This window comes from Odocoileus virginianus, chromosome 14, assembly GCF_023699985.2.
Source record: "Odocoileus virginianus isolate 20LAN1187 ecotype Illinois chromosome 14, Ovbor_1.2, whole genome shotgun sequence".
Taxonomy (NCBI): domain Eukaryota; kingdom Metazoa; phylum Chordata; class Mammalia; order Artiodactyla; family Cervidae; genus Odocoileus; species Odocoileus virginianus.
Window position 1 is genome coordinate 27,665,158 of NC_069687.1, and position 21,031 is coordinate 27,686,188.

The following is a 21,031-nucleotide window of genomic DNA, read 5'->3' on the forward strand; positions in this document are numbered from 1 at the left end:
AATTTAAAAACGTCCTAGTGCCTTTTCATAAAAATTGCTTAAAAATTATCTAAGCAACCTACACATCCATTGACAGATGAATGGATATAGAAGATATGGTACATATATACAATGGAATACTACTCAGCTATAAGAAAGAACAAAATGGGGAGGGAGGTTTAGAAGGGAAGGGACATATGTATACCTATGGCTAATTCATGTTGATATTTGACAGAAAACAACAAAATTCTAAAAGCAATTCTTCAATTAAAAAGGTAATTAATTTAAAAAGACCAAAATAACGTCATCTGAAGCAACAAGGATGCAATTAGAGATTATCATACGAAGTGAAGTAAGTCAGAAAGAGAAAGACAAATGCCATACTGTGTCACTTACATGTGGAATCTAAAATATAACACAAATTAACCTATCCACAAAACAGAAACAAATACACAAACATAGACAGCAAATTTGTAGTTGCCAAGGGACAGGGGAAGAAGAGGGATATACGAAGCGTTTGCAAACTATTATACTTAGAATGGATAAACAGCAAGGTCCCACTGTGTAGCTCAGGGAACTGTATCCTGGGATAAACCATAACGGAAAAGAATATAAAAAAGAATGCATATGTGTTTATAACTGAGCTTTGCCGTATAGCAGAGATTAATTAGCACATCATGTAAATCAACTTTACTTGGATTAAAAAAAAATAGTCCAATTAAAAAATTTGTAAGTATGTATGGTGGTGGATGTTAATTACACTTATCATGGTGATAACTTATAATATATACAAATACTGAATCATTATGCTGTATATCTGAAACTAGTAACATTATATGTCAATTATACCTCAATAAAAATATAGTTCAATATTACATGATCTTCTATACTATGGTTCACCCTAGAGATATGTGATATGTATTATCAAGTGATTTTATTTTTACACTTACAATGTAATCATCTTCTCAAAAAAAATTCTCTGAGATAAAATACACTGTGGCATAAAGAAAATCTCATAAAGAAACAGTTTGTTTTAAATTAGTATCACTACTATGGAATCATGTCTACTAAAAAAAATAGAAAGTGGAAAGATTAGACACAGATTTTATTCTTTACTCTCCAATGGAACAGAATTTCACATTTAAAATAAATTAAAATAACTTTTCAAACTGCAGATATAATTTCTTTCAACTAAACCAGAAAGATTTAAAGAACATTCTACTTCAATGTACATACACTGTACATGTAGCTATAAATTCAGTAAGTTCTATAGCAGTGTCTTGACTGGCTCATGGATACCTCTACATTCCCTTCCTGAGTCACCAGTGAATTCCACTCTACATCCAACTAGAATACACAGTAAGTAAGACAACCCCTAAGAGAGCCAGCTTTGAAACAGAAAGATTTTGACTTACAGATACAGGACTTCCATCTGAACCGATTACCAACAGATTGGCCTTAATAACTGTATAAAAATATCATGGATCTATATGTCAAAGTCTCTTAAAGAAGACGTCTTCCTGGGATGCAAAAGCAGAAAACTATGAAGTTAACTCAGGCTCCAGATGTCCCGAACAAGCTCTATTTCTTTACCTATGACTCACAGACTAAGTAATAGCTTCTCCTTAAAACTTTCCAACTCTCTTTTGAAGGACACCCACCCCAAAATAGTTTTGACACATTACTCCACAGTTTATCCTTCTTTTTCAATCTTTCACACTCTCAAAATGTTATTCTGATACATGTTTACTTACACCATCTAATGTGGACCAAACCTGTGAGTCATTAGCACAGATGTCACACTCCCACCTGACACACGCTGATGCTGATTTCCTGTAGCTTAGGCAAAGGGATGTAAAGTAGCTGTTACTTAGAAGTCAGAGGAAAAGAAATTTCCTCTGACTTTTAGAAAGAAACGGGGCACAGGGAAGGCGAAAGTCGGCCAAGTAGCACATACTTACATTGGTCAGGGGGGCGTGGGCAAACATAGAAAATCCTTCAAAGATATACTCGTGATCATCGTATTCGATAACAGTTGGCCTGTCAGTCTAAAAGCAAAGAGAAACATGAAGCGTGAACAAATGATATGACTTGCATGCACAGTATCCATGAGCACACAAAGCAACCAACCAAAGCAAGCAAGGATGGGCTCCTGCTCACGTTCTCCCAAACACCCAGGGAGAAACTTTACAAAGAAGCTTAATTCTAGCTTGGTAGGAGTCTCTGATTTCAGTTATATAGTAGACAATCAAGGAGGTTTATTATGGCTGCCATAAAGGGAAAAAGGCTACATGACTTCATTTTCTAGGAACTTGTTTTATTTAATCTCATAATACTGTCAGTCCTATTCTTACTAAACTATATTTCTGTTCTAACAGAAGTCCTAACAAGAAAAAGATAATAACACAGCCAAATCAAAGCTCAAAGTAGAGAAGACTAAGCATCACAACCGTCAAAACAAGCTAGCCTGGAAGGCTCCGAAAGGCCCCAGGCACCAGCAGCGCCTTCCCTCACAGCTCCATCCCCAGACCCTCCAAGGAAAAGCCCAGCCAGCAGACACTGTAACAAACCAATTCTTGCATAATGTCAAAGATCTTAATTACCTGGAAATAGAATCTAATTAAAATATACAAATGTTGATCTAAGCATAAGAGATTCTCTTCATTATGCCATTCTTATGTCTGCCATTTTTAATCCTAAATGCTAAACATGGAGCAAATGATCAAGATTAGAAACCTAAAAGACATGCTTTTTTTACATAGATATTGAACATTATCCTTTTAAACATTTATATATATATAAACATTTATACACACACCTACACACACACATATATATATATGAAAAGCTTAGGTGGGTAGGGGAAACTAAAGAATATCCAAACGCACATTATTTGTTTTTCAAATATTACTGCTAATTCCCATCCGAAAAACTCAACAAAGTTGTCCTAAATTAACTATAACGAGAGAACTTCAAATGAAATAATAATGGTACAGCCATTTTGGAAAATAGTTTGGTAGTTCCTCAAAATACTAAACACAGATTTACCACACAATCCAGCAACTCTAGTCCTAGATTTATACTCAAAGGAAAGGAAAACATACATCCACACAAAAACTTGTATATAAACGTTCATAGCAGCATTATTCATAACAGCCCAAAAGTGGATACCACCCAAATGTTCTCTGACTGATGAATGGATAAATCAAATATAGTATATCCATACAGCAGGATATTATTTGGCAGTAAAAAGGAATGAAGTTACATATTATACCATGGATGAATCTTGAAAAAGATTTTGCTAAGCAGAAGAAACCAAAATGATCACACATTGTATGATTCTATTCATATGAAATATCTAGAGTAGGCAAATGATAAAGACAAAATATGTTAGTAGTTGCTGAAGGCTGGGGAGTAGGAAAGAACTGACTGCTAATAAGTACAGGGTTTCTTGGGAAATGATGAATATGTTCTAAAATTAGATTGTGGTGTTAGTTTCACAATTCTAAATATCATAAAATATGTATTTTAAATGGGTGAGTTATGGTATATTAATCATATTCAATAAAGTTGTTAAATAATTATTGATAATCTAATTCTGAAGAACTTCCCAGTGGTCCAATGGCTAAGACTCTGAGCTCCCAACACAGGGGACCAGGGTTCGATCCCTGGTAGGGGAACTGGACCCCACATGCCACAGCTAAGAGTTGGTATGCTGCAGTGAAGATCCCGAGCACCCCAATAAGTCCTGGAACAACCAAACAGTGTGCCCAGTCATGTCCAACTCTGTGCAACCCCATGGACTGTAGCCCACCAGGTTCCACTGTCCATGGGATTTCCCAGGCAAGAATACTGGAGTAGGTTGCCATCTCCTTCTCCAGGGGATCTTTCCAACCCAGGGATAGAACCTGGGTCTCTTCTACCTCATGCATTGGCAGAAGGATTCTCTACCACTGTGCCACCTGGGAAGCCCCTATACTAAACCTGATCTTAGGCAAAAAGCTGAGAAGTGATCAATAATAAATAAAATATTCCTTCAAATAGGAAAGTAACTTTTATGTGGAAAAACATTTTAAAAAATCTAATTTTGAAATTGAAATCTCTTAATAAAAAAATGTAACCAGAATTAATTAATTATACTGCTGTGAACAGCAGTATAGCACAGTAACACCACTTACAGCTGTGTACTACAGAGTCAGTCTGCCCACGTTCAAGTCCCCACTGTGCCACATGTTGCCTAGATAATCTTCAGCAAGGTACTTAACCTTATTTGTGCAACATGGACAACTGTCCCATCTGCATACTGGGGAAAACAATACCTACTTCATCAACCTTCTGTGAGAAATGAGTTAATACATTTCAAACGCAGAATGGTGCCTGGTACCATAGTCAACAAATATTAGGCATTTACTGCCATAAATGCAATAGTTATGGGTCACTAGATAATATATAAGTTATTCGCCAATTTTTAAGAGATGCACAAATGTTCTGTGCATTCTTCCAACTCTATAGTTCCAACAGACCTATCCATAATCCACTGGCTATTATGAGGTAGCAACAATATAAAAGAAAAATGACACAGAAATTAGTATAATGAGAGGAAGCCAAATTAAAGTCATTAGGATAAAGGCCAATTTTATCAGCATAAAAATAAAATATTTTTTTAAGAACTGAGTCCACACTTAGCCTATTCACATTTCAACCTATTAACACACATAGATCCTATTTATATTTTTTAACAAATGAAATAAGATTTTGGTAGGAACTTACTAAAAAGTTTGTGGGAGGTGAGACTGTAATTCGATAGTGGAAAAGCCTGCCAGCATTGTTGGTCATAGGACGACAGGGCTTGATGGCCTGAGGGGAAAAACAAAAGTAAGTTTAAGAGTAAAGTGGCAAAATATTGTTACTCAAAACTAGACTGTATTTTCTAGATTCGCATCTGACAAAAGAGGTTTTGTGTGTTTTCCTTCACAAACTGGTAGGAAAAGAACAGTATTCACTTTACCATTAATTGAACGGATAAACATGGGTCGGCTGGTCACTGGTACTCAACCTACCTATTCACATACAATAGAGATCCTTCTAGAACTAAATTTCCATGACGATCGTCCTTTTCATTTGTAAAATAACACAATACTTGACCTTGCTAACCTCCCAATAAACCAAAAAGCAAAAAGAACAATCTCAGAAGTGATAGCAGTAGCCTATAACAGGAAGGGGAATAAAGTGATATGGTTAAATATGCTGAGTAAAAATAGAAGGAACCAGAAATGCAGGAAGCACAAGAATTGGTGGGACAGAACATGCATGGAGCTTAGGACAAGAAAAGGAAAGCAGCATCAGCAGAATCACTAGGTACTCTGACAGACACAGCGATGTGTGACCCAGACCACCCTTCAGGGAAGGACTTGCTGCCCTCTGTGAACAGTGTTGACAGCAGTCTCCAGCTGTCGGCTCCTTCAGGATCTGTCTGCGTCACGAGCAGAGCACCTTCACCTGATGGCAGGTGTATACTGAGCAAGACAGAGGTACGAAGTCCCAGCCACCACGGCCCACCTTGAACGCGCAATTCCTTGGGTCATCACCAGGTTGACCGGGGCTTTGTTGAGGCTGACTCACAGTTCGGCCAATCCCTCTGTCCAATCTTGCTCATACCCTCTTCCGCTCACAGGTGAAGATCCCTGAGAAACACCATGTGCCCCAGACTTCACCTTAGCATCTGCTTCCGAAGAATCCAGGGTGTGACAGTAGGTACCAGAAGTGATCCGAGAAAGCAGGAGGTAAGATAAGGTTTTGGAGCTGAATCACCGGCCATCCGACTGGCAATGAACCCATCACAATGCCTTGTGGCACACGTAGCCCCTGGCACCCGATAACATGCCAGCTGAAACTTTCAAAGAAGCTCAGTGGGAGACTACCAGCGGAAGCGGGTGCAATGTGCCAGGTATTGAAGACTTTGAGTGACCAGAAGTTGCACGCATAATGGGACGGATGACTACTGCCGAGCACCACTGATGCTCCACCTTGTTCCTCAAACTTAGGGTCATCTCAGACTGCTTGCTCCTCAAGCCCAGAAGTTTCTGATTCAGCAGCTGAGGCAGGCTTGAGAATCTGCACATCTACTAAGGTCTGAGGTGCTGCTGATGTTAGTCAGAAGGCCGCAGAGAACCACTGCTCTGCAGAGACGCAGCAGGAAGGGAGGAGGAGGAAAGGTAGCTGGAAATCAGACATGAAAGCAGAGGCCCTGCTGAAGGCCCACTAGGAGGCTCCCATCACCGGCAGTGAGAGGTCAGGGAGTCTGCCGGGACTGCACCTGGGGCTCACCGGTCAGAGCTGGTGGGCCTTAAAGACTAATTAACAACCATCCGCCATAGGCCTGTTATTCCAAGGTCAGGGCTATGGAACCTGGGATGAGGACATACAAGTTTTGACGCCTTGTTGTTTAGTCACTCAGTCGTGTCCGACTCTTTGTGACCCCATGGACTGTAGTCCGCCAGGCTCCTCTGTCCATCGGATTTCGCAGGGAAGACTTCCCACTGAGTGGGTTACCATCTCCTTCTCCAGTTTGACTCCTTGCTGCTGCTGCTGCTGCTGCTAAGTCGCGTCAGTCGTGTCCGACTCTGTGCAACCCCATAGACGGCAGCCCCCCAGGTTCTGCCGTCCCTGGGATTCTCTAGGCAAGAACACTGGAGTGGGTTGCCATTTCCTTCTCTAAGTTTGGCTCCTTCAAGTCTTCTAAACCTTCTGAATCTTCAGAGGCAACCTAGCCTTGTCTATGAAGAGCAAGTACTCTCCTGTCTGAAGACAAGGAAAGCCCCTGAAGATGACATTGTCCTCACCTCCCCGACCCCTTCATATCTCCCTACCTGACAAGAGACCTATAATTAGGGTCATTCCACAGCATAACTGCCAGGTTGGATGAAGCACAAGCTGGAATCAACACTGCCCGAAGAAATATCAATAACTTCAAATATGAAGATGACACCACCCTTATGGCAGAAAGTGAAGAGGAATTTAAAAGCCTCTTGATGAAAGTGAAAAAGGGGAGTGAAAAAGTTGGCTTAAAACTCAACATTCAAAAAACAAAGATCATGGGGCATCCAGTCCCATCACTTCATGGCAAATAGATGGGGAAACAATAGAAACAGTGACAGATTTTATTTTCTTGGGCTCCAAAATCACTGCAGATGGTGAATGCAGCCATGAAACCAAAGACGCTTGCTCCTTGGAAGAAAAGCTATGAAAAACCTAGACAGCAAAAAAAAAATAAAATAAAAAATAAAAAAAAAGAAAAACCTAGACAGCACATTAAAAAGCAGAAACATTACGTTGCTGACAAAGGTCTGTCTAGTCAAAGCTATGGTTTTTCCAGTAATCATGTATGGATGTGAAAGTTGGACCATAAAGAAAGCTGAGTGCCAAAGAATTGATGCTTTTGAACTGTGGTGTTGGAAAAGATTCTTGAAAGTCCCTTGGACTTCAAGGAGATCAAACCAGTCAATCCTAAAAGGGAATCAGTCCTGAATACTCATTGGAAGGACTGATGCTGAAACTAAAGTTCCAATACTTTGGCCACCTGATGTGAAGAACTGACTCACTGGAAAAGACCCTGATGCTGGGAAAGACTGAAGACAGGAGGAGAAGGGGATGACAGTGGATGAGATGGTTGGATGGCATCACCGACTCGATGGACATGAGTTTGAGCAGACTCTCAGGGTTGATAATGGACAGGGAAGGCTGGCATGCTGCAGTCCATGGAGTCGCAAAGAGTTGGACATGACTGAGTGACTGAACTGAACAGCATAACTGGTTTCACATTTCACAGCTGGAAAGTACTGAGAGGAAACATAATATCCCACAGGAACTATAAGAACTAGCCAGTGCCAGCACGTGCCAGCAGCAGGGGTTCACAAGGGACTGGCAGTGCGTGATCAAGAGGACCAGAACACAGAGTTGGTTAGGGAAGAGCTGACTGAGTTGGGAGCATTCAGGATCCAAGGCCATCAGGAGATGCTGGCAACTCCCTACTAAGATGTCTCTCAGTCGTGTCTGAGTCTGTGACCCCACGGACTGTAGCCCACCAAGCTCCTCGGTCCAGGGATTCTCCAGGCAAGAACACTGGAGTGGGTTGCCATTCCTTTCTATAGGGGATCTTCCTGACCCAGGGATTGAATCTGGGTCTCCTGCATTGAACAGATTCTTTACCATCTGAGTCACCAGGGAAGTCCCACTCAGATGTCTTAGTAGTGTGAAAAAGCAATGGCCCATGCTGACTAAAGTGAAAATACCAAAACTGCCAGACAGACAGAAGAGGAAGGAATTCAAAGGAAAGATTCGAGGAAATGGGCACATTGGGATGGATATAACATCTATGCCGGAAAAATATACCAAATAATCATCTTTCATGGCCCAGAGGACATGCCACTGACCAAGGCCAAAAGGCACATGTTGGCAAAGGGGCACCAGCATCAGTAGGAAGAGATCAGTAGTGGCATCCTCTGCAGGCCAGGACTGAGCATAAGAGGGGGCTGACACAGTACACAGCTTGCTGACCACATCAGGGATGACAAGAGTCTGAAACCAGAGGCAAGATGATGGAGCTCATTGTAAAAAGCCAGGTTGCACAATTACCATCATGACCAGCAGGACCGAAGCAGCAGCCAAGGGGATCTGACCCAAAAGTGTCACAGAAGAGGCTTTCACAGTCTGGTGACCTTAGGTACAAAATAAATGCGTAGCTGACAAGCATACCACCTGAGTTTGTGCCAAAGGAAGAAATCAAGACTGGACAAACAAGAGGCTTAAGGTACGTTGCTCCAATACACAGTCATAATCCCTTACCCAGTTCCAGACCTGATCAAGGTTACGAGACTGAAATCCACTGACTGAAAAGGTGCCCAAGAGGCCAGAGGCCAGGCCCTGTGACACGATCACAAGCAAAAATGGTCACGACAGCCCTGTCCTTCCCCAAAGGGGCCTATGGCCATTGTGTTCAGGGAACTGTACTCTGGGGAAGGAAGAAGCCAGACAGTTCAAGGAGTGCTGGACACAGCATCTGAATCAACTGATTCTCAAAGACTGGACATATCATCCTGGTATCCCTGTCAGAGTGGGGGGAGATGAGGCCAAGGTAGTACAGATCTTGGTCAAGGTCTGGCTTATAGGAGGTCCACTGAGTCTACAGATCCACCCAGTGGTCATTTCCCTGGTCCCCAGATGTACCACTGGAATTGACAAAATGGGCAGATGGTGCCACCCCCCCCCCCCCCCCGAGTCCTTGATCTGTGGAGTAAGAGGCACCATAATAGGAAGATCAAGCAGAACCCATCCCGGACATCAAAAGCAGTATGATTCCGAGGGAGTGGTGGGGATTAGTGCCACCCTTAAGGGTCCAAATGACACAAGGATGACTGCCCCTATCACGGTCTGTTTAATTCACCAGTCTGGGCCCTAAAGAAATCAACGGATCCTGGCAGACGACTATAGACCACAAGAAGTTCAACCAAGTAGCTCCGACTGCACCTGCCATGCCAGGTATTATAGTGCAGTTTCGGCAGACGAACGTGATCTCAGGTACATGCGGCAACTGGCCTGCTGAATGTATTCTTTCCTATCCCAACAGAATGAGGACCAGCTCTGATGAGAACCAGTTCATGTTCACATGGAATAGACAACATTAACGGTTTTGCCACCAGCTTGTGTGAATTCTACTCACTGTCATAATACAGCCCAAGGTGCTCCTGACCTTCTAGAATACTGCAGCATGGCATACTGCTCCACTGTATCTCTGACATTATGTTGATTGAGAGAAAAGTCTTGGTAAACTGTACATGCTCCAAAGGGTGGGAGAGAAACCCTACCAAGATTCAAGGTCTCCCAGAGCCACACCATTTTTAGGAGTCAGTGGCTCCGAGACAGCCATGCAAAGTAAAACACAAAACTACTTCCTCTTCCCCTCCCACGGTGAAGAAGGAACCAGAATACCAGGTGAGCCTCTCTGGGTTCAGCAGGCAGTGCCATCCTCAGAAAGGAATATTATTACAGCTCGTTTACAAAATGGCACAAAAGGCCACCAACTATGAGAGCGACTCAAGTGAGAAAGGCCTCAGCAGTTTCAAACCACGGCTCAAGTTGCCCTGCAATGGGGGCCATGTGATTCAGCAAATCCCAGACTGCTGGTGGGAAAAGATTCTGAGAGGGGCGTGCAGACACACTAGGAGAATCACCATGCTGGTCTCTGAGGTTCTGAAGCCAAGCCGTGCTGTCTATCCTGAAGAATTATGTGCCTTTGAAAAGCAATTTTGGGTGTGCTGCTGGGCCCTGGCAGACATGAAAGGCATGGCGGAGGGACAGCAAACAGACGTGGGGCTGGAAATGCCCGATGAGCTGGGTCCTGCCAGTCCCCTCTGGGCACAGGTTTGGGTGGGGCCACCATGAGAAGGAGGGTGCCTATAACCAGAACCAGGCACGCACAGACCAGAGGGCATGAACAAACTGGGCACCCACCACGGTCATCAGCACACTCCCTCAGCTGATGACGCAAGACAGGGGGATGAAAGCAGAAGGAAAAGTCCAGGCTCAGTTTGCAAATGGGTCAGCCAGAAAGGAGATACAGGGACTTCCCTGGTGGCCCTGGGGTGAGGACTCCAAGCTCCCAAAGCAGGGGGCCTGGGTTCGATCCCTGGTCAGGGAATTAGACCCTGCATGCCACAACTAAGGTTCCCACATGCCACAACTAAGGGTCCTGCATGTTATAACTAAGACCCGGTACAGCTGAATAAATAAATAAGTGTTCTTTAAAAAAAAAAAAAAAAGAAAGAGAGGAGGTGCAAGCCAAAAACAGACTGTGTTGCGGCCTTCTTCATGGATGACTCTGAAGACAGGGACGAGGGAGAACCACCTAGCAGGCAGGGTTTCAGGTGACATACCTGGTCATCTACTTTGTGTGGAAAGAGAAGTAGCCTGAGGTTAGAATAAAGATGGACTTGTGGCAGAAAGCAAGTGGCTGGTCAGCTGGTCAGAGGCCTGGAAGGAAAAAACCTGGGAAGATCAGGGATAAGACAGTCTTAGGGTGTCCCCGGGTCAGAAGGCATCCGCCATGGAAGACGTTCTAAACCATCGAGCTGACAAAATGCCCTGGCCAGGTGCTGCCAGCCAGCCTCGGTCAGCAGTCAGTCTCCCAGAGCCGACAGGACGGGCACATGAATGAAGTGGACAGAGGAGCAGACGGAGCTCAACAGCATCCAAGATTAAGCTGCTAAGCTGACTGCCATGCTGAATACCCAGCCAGCCACCTACAATGACCACTGCTGGGACCCCAATGTGTCAACTGGCCCCTTGACAGAATGTGGACCACATAGGCCCCATCCATGGTGAAAGGGCCACGCGTACTCTGAGGGTGGGTTTGCCTGCCTCAGCCAGCACCACTGCCCACCCGAACCTCCCTTCACGGAGGGCCCTGCTGCTCAGCTGTGCCAAAAGCAGTCGGCACACAGCCTGCAGCTGTCAGCTCCTTCCAGGTCACCCTCCACTACAAGAACCCCTCCGCCAAGGGCACGCCCTTCCTCCGGCGGCTTGCTCGGGACAGATGGAGATGCGCGTATGAAAACCATCCCGGCCCCACGTGAGACAATTTCGACAAGCCCAGCTCTAGAGGTCCACCCCACCTGGACTTCCCCCTCCGCTCAGTCCTGAGCCCACTCCTCTTGCCTGTGAAATGTCTCCACAGCAGCCCCGCCTGCAGAGACCCCGGCCTGAGGCATGCACACGGACACTCACAGGGCGCAGGCCTTTTCCCACACAGCCTCACTATACTTTGTTGTTGTTGCTTAGTCCAAGTGGTGTCCAACTCTTTGTGACCCCATGGGCTGTAGCCTGCCAGGCTCCTCTGTCCATAGGATTTCCCAGGCAAGAACACTGGAGCGGGTTGCCATTTCCTTCTCCAGGGGATCTTCCCAACCTAGGGATCAAACCGGCATCTCCTGTGTCTTCTGCAACGGCACCTCCTTCTTCTTCTTTACCACTAAATCACCAGGGAAGCCCTAAACACAGTGTGCTGAATCATAAAGTGACAATCCTGGGATTAATGAGAATACCTTGCAGAAGTAAAACATAACGGGGAAAAAAATGAAGGAAAATAATTGATGGGGAGTAGTTACATACAACTCTTCGATGTAAAAGTGTTCAACTCATCATGCAAACACCTTTGGAGTGTTCCTGACGACCCAGGGGCTAGGGTGTGACACAGGTCAAACAAGCCCATGTGACACTCACAGCTGAGTGGGGACAACAAAGACTAACAGGCAACGGCGTACACTCACATCCCCAAGGAAAGAGGACATGTGCCTTACAATGAGAGCATTTCTCCAGGGAGATTCACCACCGTTTACAACAAAAACACGAAAAACAATTACAATTATGGACCATTTTAGGATACTGAAATTGATTTTTAAAAAAAAAAGGGCAACTCAAATTCACTTTGCCTACTTTAAATAATGAACCTCCCAAAGTGTCCTTGATAACATTCCCATTCCACCCCCAAAACCCAAGTATATCTCTTCTCGTATCAGGGAACCTGAGAAGACTATTTCCAGGGTATTATTTCATTTATGGGGAGAAGAATAGCAGCAGCATCTGTCTACTTTTGGCTGCTCAGCGCTGACAAATATAATAACCCAAACCAGTTACCTCTTCTCCGGGATAAATGCTGTGCCTGATGCCCGTGCGTCTCGCTTTTGCGCTGCATTTGCAGAGTGGGCCATCATTCATCTGTCAGAAACAGAATGTAATTCGTTTTTATTGGGGGGAAAATCCACTCCATGCACGACAATGCCGCGGAAACTGTGTGGGTTTTAATGTCATGAGTACTGAAGCTCTGAAAGGGCTGTCAAGGTTTGAAGATTAAACGGATGTTCCAAAACCAATAAAGCTGCAAACTGTCTATATTGTCTGATAAAGGGAAACGCTATGACAACGCTAGATTCCCGACTTATTTGTGCAGCCGAGCAGAAAATATCAATGTCAGTGCCCTGTTTGCCCCCATCTTCTCCTACTGCTTTCCAGTATGTTCCTGCTATTTCTTATTTCAGGAAAAATAACTCTTTCACAAGAGAAAAGCCTAATTTATATTCTGAAGGAACATGTAGAATGCTTTGAAGGTGACCTGCAGATTAAATGTTTTCAAAGAGACCAAAAGGTATCTCAAGCAGAGGAAGAAAATGACTCCTAGAACCAGAACTTCTAGCACTAATCAGGTGATTCTGTGTCTGTTTTTTCACCTGAATTCATTTTCGAGCCATGAACTCCACTCACATGATTCAGTAAGTGAATAATCCTGGGTGCCTCTTGGATAGAAAGCTGCTGGTTAAGCACTACAATGGGGAAGGTGGGTAATACCTAGCTCAGGGTCCACATGATCAAGGAATCCTTATTCTAATTTTGATGTATGTACTAATTAAGCCAGCACTAGGAATAACACACATATGATATGCTTAGTAATTTCAAAAAAAGGAAAAAACAGGCTTCAAGAAGCCAAAATGTGAAAAGAAGATGGTTATTCTACATGAGGAACCAGGACAAGAGAAAAAAGAGAAAGAAGGAATCCAACATCATGCTCCAAGAACGTGAAAGTGGAAAACAAAGTGTTAGTCGCTCAGTCAAGTCTGACTCTCTGCGACCCCATGGACTGTAGCCCAGCAGGCTCCTCTGTCCATGGAATTCTCCAGGTAGGAATACTGGAGTGGGTGGTCATTCCCTTCTCCAGGGGATCTTCGCCACCCAGGGATTAAACCTGTCTCTCATGTTGCAGGCAGATTCTTTACTCTCTGAACCCAGGAACATGAGACACATCTAAATGGAATGGATCACATAAGTGAGTGAGAAGACCAAAAAGGCAGAACTGAGATCAAAACCTTAAAGGGCCTTAAAAGCCAGTTTGTGAGTTTTTTCAATATAAACAGTTAATATGGAATCAAAAAGGAGATCAGAGCATCAGTCTGAAGAATGGAGAAGTGGAATTCCATTTCTCACTTTTTTGGTATTAATTAAAATATAGATATTTATATATATGATATATTATGAGGCATATATATTCTATATACATACACATATTTCTTTAAAGTTCTATGGATTTATAACTCATTTTGTCAAAAATATCTCAATAAAACTTTGAAAAGAAATATTAAAAAAACTATAAGTCTCTTTATCCCTTTGAGAAATCTAAAGCTCCAGGTGGTACAAGAGAGGAATAATATGGCTACCTAAAAAAAAAAAAAAAAAATCACATTAAGATATTATCCAAAATAACAGCTGGCAAACAGAGATGTGATTGAATTCCCACCAAAGTCACAACACATTCCCAATGCTGGGTACAACTTGTGATGAAAAATATGGAAAAATCATTTTGTGCTCACTTATTTCCAGGGAAGCAAATAGACGTCCTACATGCCTGTCTTTTACCGGGGTCTGGTCTCCGATACAGATCGGCCCTTTGTAAGGCTCAACTATACAGAGGATACAAAACCAAATACAGTCAACACAACACTAAGACTATTTGTTTCTTATTAAGGACACCAGTCCATTAAAAGACCCCACACCAGGTAAGGGGAGTGATTAATGGAGAAAGGATTGTTCTCGGGGGACATACAAATGTTCTAAAATTAAATTGTGATGACTGTACAATTCTGTGAATATACAAAAAAAAAACTGAACTGTACACCTTAATTGTGTAAATTGTATGGTATGTGAATTATAACTTGCTAGAGCTGTTTAAGTAAACTCCGGGAGTTGGTGATGGACAGGGAGGCCTAGCATGCTGCGATTCACGGGGTCGCAAAGAGTCGGACACGACTGAGCGACTGAACTGAACTGAGAGCTGTTTAAAGAGATCCTATACATGATTAATATACCAAAGTGAAGATTCCAAAATGTATTGACAATTTGCAAACATTTCTGCTCAATTCTCAGAGAGCAAAAAGGACCACAAAGTACATTTCTGTCAGGCATTCTAACTATATTAATTCTATATAAAAAAAAAATTAGAGAGCTATAATCTAGTATGAACCACGAGAACAATATCAAAATAATGTAGAATGGTATGAATTTATTTACAAAATCTAAATTTTAAATGATCTTTTTCTAGGAATGTGTTTTATTATGCTTGATAAGTTGACATGTATTAAAGATACTATTTTTGTATGTATTATACATTTGTAAAAATACAACTCTTTTATAAAGATACTATTTTGCATTATGAATTGTATGTGTATGCTCAGTTGCTCAATAGTGTCTTACTCTTTGTGACCCCATGGACTAGAGCCCCCCAGGCTCCTCTGTCCATGGAATTTTCCAGGCAAGAATACTGGAGTGGGTTGCCACTTCCTACCCCAGTGGTATCCCTCCAACCGTGGGATTGAACTCGCGTCTCTTGCATTTCCTGCATTGGCAGGCAGATTCTTTACCACTGTTCCACCAGTATAACTTCATAATAAAACAGTAAGTGAAAATAAAAAATAATTATGTCCAACTATGATGTCACTGGCTTCCCAGGTAAAGAATCCGCCTGCCAATACAGGGACACAACAGATGCGGGTTCGATCCCTGGGTTGGGAAGATCCCCTGGAGGAGGGCATGACAACCCACTCCGATATTCTTCCCTGGAGAATCCCATGGACAAAGGAGCCTGGTGAGAAAGAGTCAGACACGACTGAGAAACTGAGCATAAACACACACGATGTCATTAGCTCAAACACGCTTAATAACAAGGAGAAGTTACAAGAAATTGTGACTTCTGCCAACTGGCAAATACAAAGTCTTACAGGGCCTGGGACATTGTTTACTGTATGGCTGCAAGATAACTTCCAGGTGAACTGCTTTTAAAAAGAGCTACAAGTGCTCTCTCCCTCATCCTACCATTCGTCTCCTTCCGTTTACTGCAAGTTTAATGAGGCAGCACCATCATCCTGCTCCCTCACAGAGGATTTACAAACATCGTCAAATATGATTCAAGGAACACTTGCTCTGGTGCTTATGCTTTGGAGCTGAACACTGAAGCTGAAAAGAAATAAGCTGTGAAGGATGACGCCCAGCCCTGAGAGTAAAATTCAGTTTCAATACCAGCTACCATGCATCTTCTGAGCCAGCAGTCATAAATGTGATGTGTGGGTCTGCAACCTTCACAGCAAGAGCATAAAAGCCTGCGCACCTGGCCTGGGTCGTTGTACCAAAGTTCATCATGGAGCCGGTCAGGATGGGCCTTTTTACGTTTGATTTCTGCAATGACGTCAAAAACTTCAGAGTCTGAGCTGCTAGAGCAGGTGCTGTCCTCATCGGACTCGCATTCGGATTCACTGGAACTCTCTATGGAGGTGAGGGGAAAAAGATGCAGAGAAGCTGAAGCAGTCTGCAAGCTGGTTTTACGTGAAGATTTTACATGAAAATTTTATATGGAGATTTACATTTTACATGAGGGTTTTACATGAAGATTTACTTCCCAATGACCGAAACGTAAGCACGTACATTTAGAAACGTTAAGGACAGCTGTTTATCTTCCAGCAAATACTCCAGTGCCTACTCCACACTAGAACTCTGCTAAGCAACCCCATAAAATCTAATAGAGCCCATGATGCTAAGTCACAATCTAGAGGAGAAAACAAAGGTTCAACGATTTTTAAAGAAAGACTTGGTGAACAAGACCAGAGAAAATGAAAACCACCAGGGCTGTTTGAGGTTTCACCTCCTAAAAGGTGCAGTGAATCCACCCTGATCCAGAGAGGTCACTGGGGTTTCCTAGAAGGGGTGCACATGACCCGGGTACGGGGGTGGAGGCGGGGTTAAGCTGATGAGAAGGAAAGGAACACAGATGGAGCACTGCGGGCAAAAGCATGGAGCAAGACTACGGGTGGACTCTGGCTGGAGCAAAGGCCTCACAGGAAAAATTCCAGAAGTGAGGGGGTAAAAGGTCATGAATGCCAGGCCCTGAACACCAGACTGAATCAGACTCTAAATTTTTTTCTCTCAATAGTAACAATAAGAGACTTCAGTCCTTCAAAATGGCTAGATAAAAACAGACCAAGAATTATTGTAATGAAACGAGCCAGTCACAAAAGACAAATATGGTGTGACTCTACTTCTATGAGATACCTAGAGTAGTCAGATTCATACAGACAGAAAATAGAAGGGTGGCTGCCAGAGGCAAAAGGAGACAGGAATGGGGAGTTAGTCTTTAATCTAGATAGCTTTCAGTTTAGCAAGATGAAAAGAGTTCCAGAGGTTGTTTACACAATATGAATGCACGTAACGCATTACAGGGCCATACATTCAAAAATGGCTAAGTAGCGTATCTTATGTGTATTATGAACATGTTCTTTGTATTTTACTAAAATAAAAAATGAAAAAAAAAAAGACTTGGACTGATCCTAGAAGAGATTAATGCAGTACAGCGTAGTAAGAAGGAACCGTTAACACTGTTGTATTTTCGAGTTTGCTACGTAAGATGGGTACTGTCATTCCTCTTTTAAGATGAGAAAATCGAGACACAGAGAAATTACATCACTTGCCCGAGATCACATTTCAAGTGGTAGAACAAGGATTCAAATCCAGGCCAGCTGGTTCTGTCATGCTTTTCCCCACCATGGACACTGCCTCTCAGCGAGGGAGAGGTAACAAAGGTGGGCAGACGAGAGCCAGGTAACAGGCAGGAAAAGGCGCACTGAACGTCTCCTCTGCGTCCAGCGTTATGTTAGGGGCTAAGGACACAAAGTGGTGACAAGCAGTGATCTCAGCATCTCCTTGGAGTCTCAGAATACGCATGTGAAAAGATGAAAGAAAGTGATGGAAACTTTGTGAATAAAGAGAGAGCTTCAAACAGAGCTGGACTCTGGCAGGAGTTTCCACACCCTGGCAGTGGAGATAGCCACAGGAGATGCCTGCCCGTCAGAGCAAGAGGCATGGGAACAGGTTCCTGCTTTTGACAGGAGGCTGGACTGTGGTCCCTTCTGATTTTAAGACAGAAAGATTCTAGGGGGACACAGTGGCCAGCACGCCTTGCAAATGAGATCTCTTATGTATTCTACTGAATATAACTAAGGGAAAAGAAAATCGAAAAGAAGAAAGTTACATTGCTATGTATTTGCTGACTGGAACTAAGGAAAATAAAATGGACATTAGGAAATTTTACTATGGGACTCTCAAGGACACATTCCAAAAGTCTGGTATTAAACAATAAAAAAAAGGCACAAGATCTTGGTCTAGTAACATCAGACTCACCTAAATCTTCATCTAGCTTCGTCTTGGGAGGCTCCCACGGGGGTCGAGCAGCTTTGGCCTTCTCCTGCCTGCTCCCCAACTCTTCCTCAAATTTGTCATATAAGTCACGGAGCCTACTTGTTCCAACTACAGTAGAATCTCCCTTTGAAAAATAAAGGATCAATATTAGGAACTACGTTAATAATAGTCATACCGAAGAGACATAAGAACTCACCAATAACCAAAGATTTGTAACAGCAAGATATCATTTTTCAACCCTCAATTTAACAAACATTTTAAACACAAAATGCCCAGAGTGCTGGCAATGATGCTCTGAATTGCACATACATTTATGGCTGACACAGTCCTCAGGTAAATGTACTTTGCCAAACCTTAGAAACGTTAGAAATCTTCATCTATGCCCTTTTGATACAACAACCAGAAAATCATAAACCCCTCAGAATTCATGACACCTGACACCTTCCTAGAGAACATATACCCCTCCCCTACTGAAATTCACTGATGGTGTATATGCTACATTAACCCAGTGACCCACAAACCACGCAGGCACCCCATAAACACAGGGACATACACACACATACTCTCTACAAACACAGGGTTCTGCAATACATTCCTGGAGGAAGTTCCTCACTTTTCCTTACTGTCCTCCCAGGTTGAAAATCACTTTAAACATCCACCTGAAATGCACATTTGACATTTTCAAAAGGCACCTTTCCAACATAAAATGAATATTCCATCATAAAATCTGCAGTTATTCCCAAAAGAGGGTGCCTGCTTTCCTCAGCCCCACCTCATTACTGGTGATGCTGGGGAAGCTCTGACACTTAGGCCCTCTCTGCACCAGTGGTGCACAAACAGAAGCCAATGTTGGCCTTGTGGTTTATCAATCTTCCTTCTACACTGGAGTTTTAACACATCCACAAAAACAGGTGAGGAAAAGCAAAAGCTCTGCCTGTTTAAATGTTCTGAACCTCGGGGCCTTCAACTTTATTTCAAGAATAATGATACCCACGGGGAGCCATTCTCCCCTTCCTCCTTGCTAACAGAACTGTGATTCCCTTCAGGTTTGAGGCAGAGAACTTGGGATCTCAGATGCCAGTCCCCCTACGCCACAGATGTCTCTGTCCCAATCCCTGGAAAGTGAACACGCCACCTTTCAGTGCAGAAAGAACTCTGCAGATGCGATTAAGGCTACAGAATTTGAGGTGGGGTTATCTGGATGGACCCAGTTGAATACGAGCCTTTAAAAGTGGAGACGCTCTCGCAGCAGCAGTCAGAGGTGCAGCAGAAGAGGCAAGAGCTATTTAAATCACAAGAGGGGGAAAAAAAAAAATCACAAGAGGGACTCAACCCACGCTGCTGGCTCTGAATATGAAGGAAGAGGTCCATGGACCAAGGAATGCACACGGGGTCTAGAACCGGAAACAGCCCACACCTGCCAGACAGCAAGGAGACAAGGGCCTCCATCCCACAGCCATAAGGAACTGAACTCTGCCAACAACCTGAATGAGCAAGAAAACAGGTTATCTCCAGAAAGGAGAGCAGTCCTGCCAGTACCTCAATTTAGCCAGGGAAACCCGTTTGACTTCTGACCTACAGAACTGTGAGCTAATAAATGTGTCGTATTTTAAGCCATGAATGAAGTCTGTGGAGATGGGTTATGGCAGAGATGGAAAATTAATCCATTAAACATGATTCGGGGTGAAGGGATGGAAAAAGAGATCCCCGGGCACCCTGGGCTCCACCCAGTACTGCCCTCTGCATCTGTGTCTGGGCAGAGATGTGTACAGACACGATGCTTGGGGCTCCCGTGGGCATCCTACAACCATGGTGGGCCCTCGGGAAGACAGCGATGCCCACCTACAGTCCTGCCGTCACTAAGGCACTAAATACACACCAGCCACCACCTCCCTCCAGATGGCTTATCAAGGAAAACAAACCCAGCAAGCTTAAACCACGATCAGTTAAGTATTCTCATTTACAACAACATTCTGAAGTAACAGATGCCTTCTTTCCAGGGATGTTTTAAGGATTCAGGGAGGTAATCTGAGACGCGCGGAGCAGTTTCACAAACAGGGCTCCATGTATGAGCTTCTCCTTGCCTGTGTCACCTGAACTATAACTTAAAACCCTGCTTTTCTTTATCAAGTAAAATATCATGCCACCAAGAGAGACCTCTCCAACATTTTCGCCAGAGGCGACAGTCTCCTGTCAAGCTCACCATAGGTAAGGGCCAAGTCCAAGTCGAAGCTGTTTTTACAAAATTCCGAACAACAGAATGCTCTCTTCTCTACCCCACCCACTAAATCTAACATCTCCAGGCTCTCCTGTCCTAAATCTGTAGGTATCCCTTCGTTCACTCATTCATTTCATCAGTGAACATGACTGTGTGTCCATCCTATGGCAAACACACCTAACTTAATGGGGATGGAGGCATAGTGCCTGTTAGGGGAGAGACAGAGGGAAAAAAAAAAAAAAGAAGAAAGGGAGAGTGACAGAAATAAAATGGAAATGGAAGAAAGAGAAGGAGAAGCGAGCACCCAGAGGTCGTGGGGCCCCACAACAGCGAGGCACAGCTGCTGAGCCCCATGGAGCCCCATCGTGAGCAGCGCGTGTGCTGATGATCCTGAGAGCCCATCCAAGGTGACGACACTGCAACTCCACAAAACCAGCAACCAACACGGGAAACCTGCTATGGGTACCTCTGGTCAAGGGCAGACTTGCAAGGGACAAACTCAATTCTCCCTTGTTTCTCATTGTGAGGGAAAAACACACACACGCGTGC

The 21,031-nt window shown here is 43.6% G+C and overlaps 1 protein-coding gene across 8 annotated transcripts in view; it reads right to left on the minus strand.

The window, feature by feature from the left end:
- DROSHA (drosha ribonuclease III) overlaps positions 1 to 21,031 on the minus strand; it is a 118,251-nt gene that overhangs the window by 79,700 nt on the left and 17,520 nt on the right. For all 8 annotated transcript variants that reach the window (XM_070476527.1, XM_020887065.2, XM_020887063.2 and 5 more), the window contains 5 exons: positions 18,247 to 18,388; positions 16,184 to 16,338; positions 12,670 to 12,750; positions 4,750 to 4,836; positions 1,941 to 2,027 (listed from right to left, as the gene is read on the minus strand). In XM_070476527.1, the coding sequence (XP_070332628.1) occupies positions 1,941 to 2,027; positions 4,750 to 4,836; positions 12,670 to 12,750; positions 16,184 to 16,338; positions 18,247 to 18,388 (552 nt within the window). The remainder of the gene's footprint in view (positions 1 to 1,940; positions 2,028 to 4,749; positions 4,837 to 12,669; positions 12,751 to 16,183; positions 16,339 to 18,246; positions 18,389 to 21,031) is intronic.